Source organism: Sphaeroforma arctica (assembly GCF_001186125.1).
Source record: "Sphaeroforma arctica JP610 unplaced genomic scaffold supercont1.80, whole genome shotgun sequence".
NCBI lineage: Eukaryota > Ichthyosporea > Ichthyophonida > Sphaeroforma > Sphaeroforma arctica.
In genome coordinates, this window is record NW_014040478.1 from 123865 (window position 1) to 125988 (window position 2124).

A 2124-nucleotide genomic window follows, 5' to 3' on the forward strand; every position below is an offset into this window, starting at 1 on the left:
AAATATACGGACATATATTTTGTATATTTAAACCTGAAGTGCTGAGAATGGTTTCTATAGGTACTTGAGGGTTGATATGTTCATCTGCATATCACAATCTTTTAATGTGAATTGTTTTATATACGAATTACCGTTTTGACTCATGATGAGTACGAAGTTGGGGTTGACTCGTGTGTTAAATCTGTTTTAATGAGTCAGATGTAAATATACGATCGAATTTACTTGTTGTTATTTCCATAGTAAAACTCGCTGTAAGCTTTTAAGTACGGAGATGTACGGTATTATTTCTCGGAAAACTTCCTACTGTAGATGATTTCTAGGAGAGCACAGTTCAAATTTTTTTTTTTTTGCGCACAGGCATGTCGGAATCAAGCAGACCTGGCCACAATAGCTGTGCCTCAGAAGTTCAAAGCAATGCATGACTTCTACAAATATCATCAGGGCGACAAAAAAGCTCCTTTGCTTACAATCTTCATCGGCGGAAACCACGAGGCCTCTAATTATCTATTTGAATTGTAAGTCTAGAAAACGTCTGGTGCATGATAAATTATTACTTACATACGAGATGACAAATTCTCGAAGACATCCGACTGCAGGGAACTGGGGGTTGGTGATGCTTGGCCACAAAAACTGAAGGGTGCATATCAAATGGCACATCAATTCAAAGCGATATCTGGACATCACCTAGGTGCCATTTTCGTGGAATATGTACCTAATCTCATCCATCGGTTCGTGCATTCCCATGTAGATTTCACGGCGGTTGGGCGGCTCCAAACATATACTTTCTGGGCTATGCTGGCGTCGTCAACTACCGGGGCCTGCGGATCGGCGGAGTTTCCGGAATATACAAGGAGAATCACTACAAATTAGGTACGCCCATTACAACGTTGTCGTGACTAACTTCTGTCGCAAAGTCTGTTCTCTTACAGTACATCATATGGAGATGTAGTAGGGTTTTTACTTTACCTCTAACTGTGGCTATAAATTTAGTGCGCTTCAATTTATTCCTACCGTTGTGAATGACTTCAGTTGTATCTTACAATTAGTTGACCAAGTGATCCTCAAGAGACATCTGTATATGAAAAAAAAATCGAGCTGCCTTTTATTTTGTCCATTTTTCACCACGAGAACTCTTCACTCTCACAGGGCACTACGAAAAACCTCCATACGATAGCGGAACAATGAGGAGTACATATCACACGCGAGAAATCGAGGTGAGTACACTCGAATCCTTACTATCGTTTAGTTGACTTCATGGACCTTGCCCGATTTTTTTCTCTTTCTGGCGTAGTACTATTCTATTTTGTGTAGTGGTGTCAAGCTCTATTTATTTCGATGTATGCCGTTTATACATTGGCTTGGCAGTGTGTGTTTTTCGGTTTATCAGGAGTTGTGCATGCTGGCGTATAAGCCATCAATATATGGTAAGCATAGATCTCCTTACGGAGTGTCGTCTGTACGTGGCCTCCGCCAGTTAAATCCGTTGGGGACATCAATCATGTACCCCCAATAGGAATCCTTGTAAAGATTCGATCTTCCACACCCTCTTATATGGTGCCAAGGGCATTCCTGTTTATTCTTATTTTACTGTGGCTGCGATGTTAAGCTTAGTACTTTTGGGCTCTTCTCATCTCTCTTCCCCAATCCGTGGTTTTTCTTGCATGAGTGTCGATTCTTGGTATACCATGCAGCTCCATTTACGCATAGATTATCGAGATGTGGATATGCGTACGTCGTTGGGTATAGTATTCTTGACCCCTACGATATTGTCTTCGATTCGTGCCTATATTGCTCGAGTTTGATGCTTGCTATGCTATATACCTTCATTCTCACACCGATGTTTAAGGTGTTGGATATCAGTACGACATCTAGTAGCACCTATGTACCTCTCTGATCCCTCTCTTGTTATACTATGTACCTTCATTCCCTCATAGATTTTCAAGATGATGAATATTCGTACGCCGTTGAGCATAGTACTCACGCACGATTGGCCCAGAGACATCCACTCGCACGGAGATGCGGTGAGATTAGTGCGACAGAAGAAATTCTTCGCAGAGGAAGTGAAGACAAAGACGTTAGGAAGCCCGCCTTATGAAAGGCTCTTGAACGCTGTGCGCCCGCAGG

The 2124-nt window shown here is 41.9% G+C and overlaps 1 protein-coding gene across 1 annotated transcript in view; it reads left to right on the plus strand.

Moving 5' to 3' along the window:
- The window catches only part of SARC_01899 (hypothetical protein), a gene marked incomplete at its 5' end in the record, with an annotated part of 7649 nt that overhangs the window by 2028 nt on the left and 3497 nt on the right, over positions 1-2124 (plus strand). The window contains 4 exons of the mRNA XM_014304380.1: positions 358-515; positions 749-870; positions 1147-1214; positions 1935-2111. Coding sequence (XP_014159855.1) covers positions 358-515; positions 749-870; positions 1147-1214; positions 1935-2111 — 525 coding nt within the window. The remainder of the gene's footprint in view (positions 1-357; positions 516-748; positions 871-1146; positions 1215-1934; positions 2112-2124) is intronic.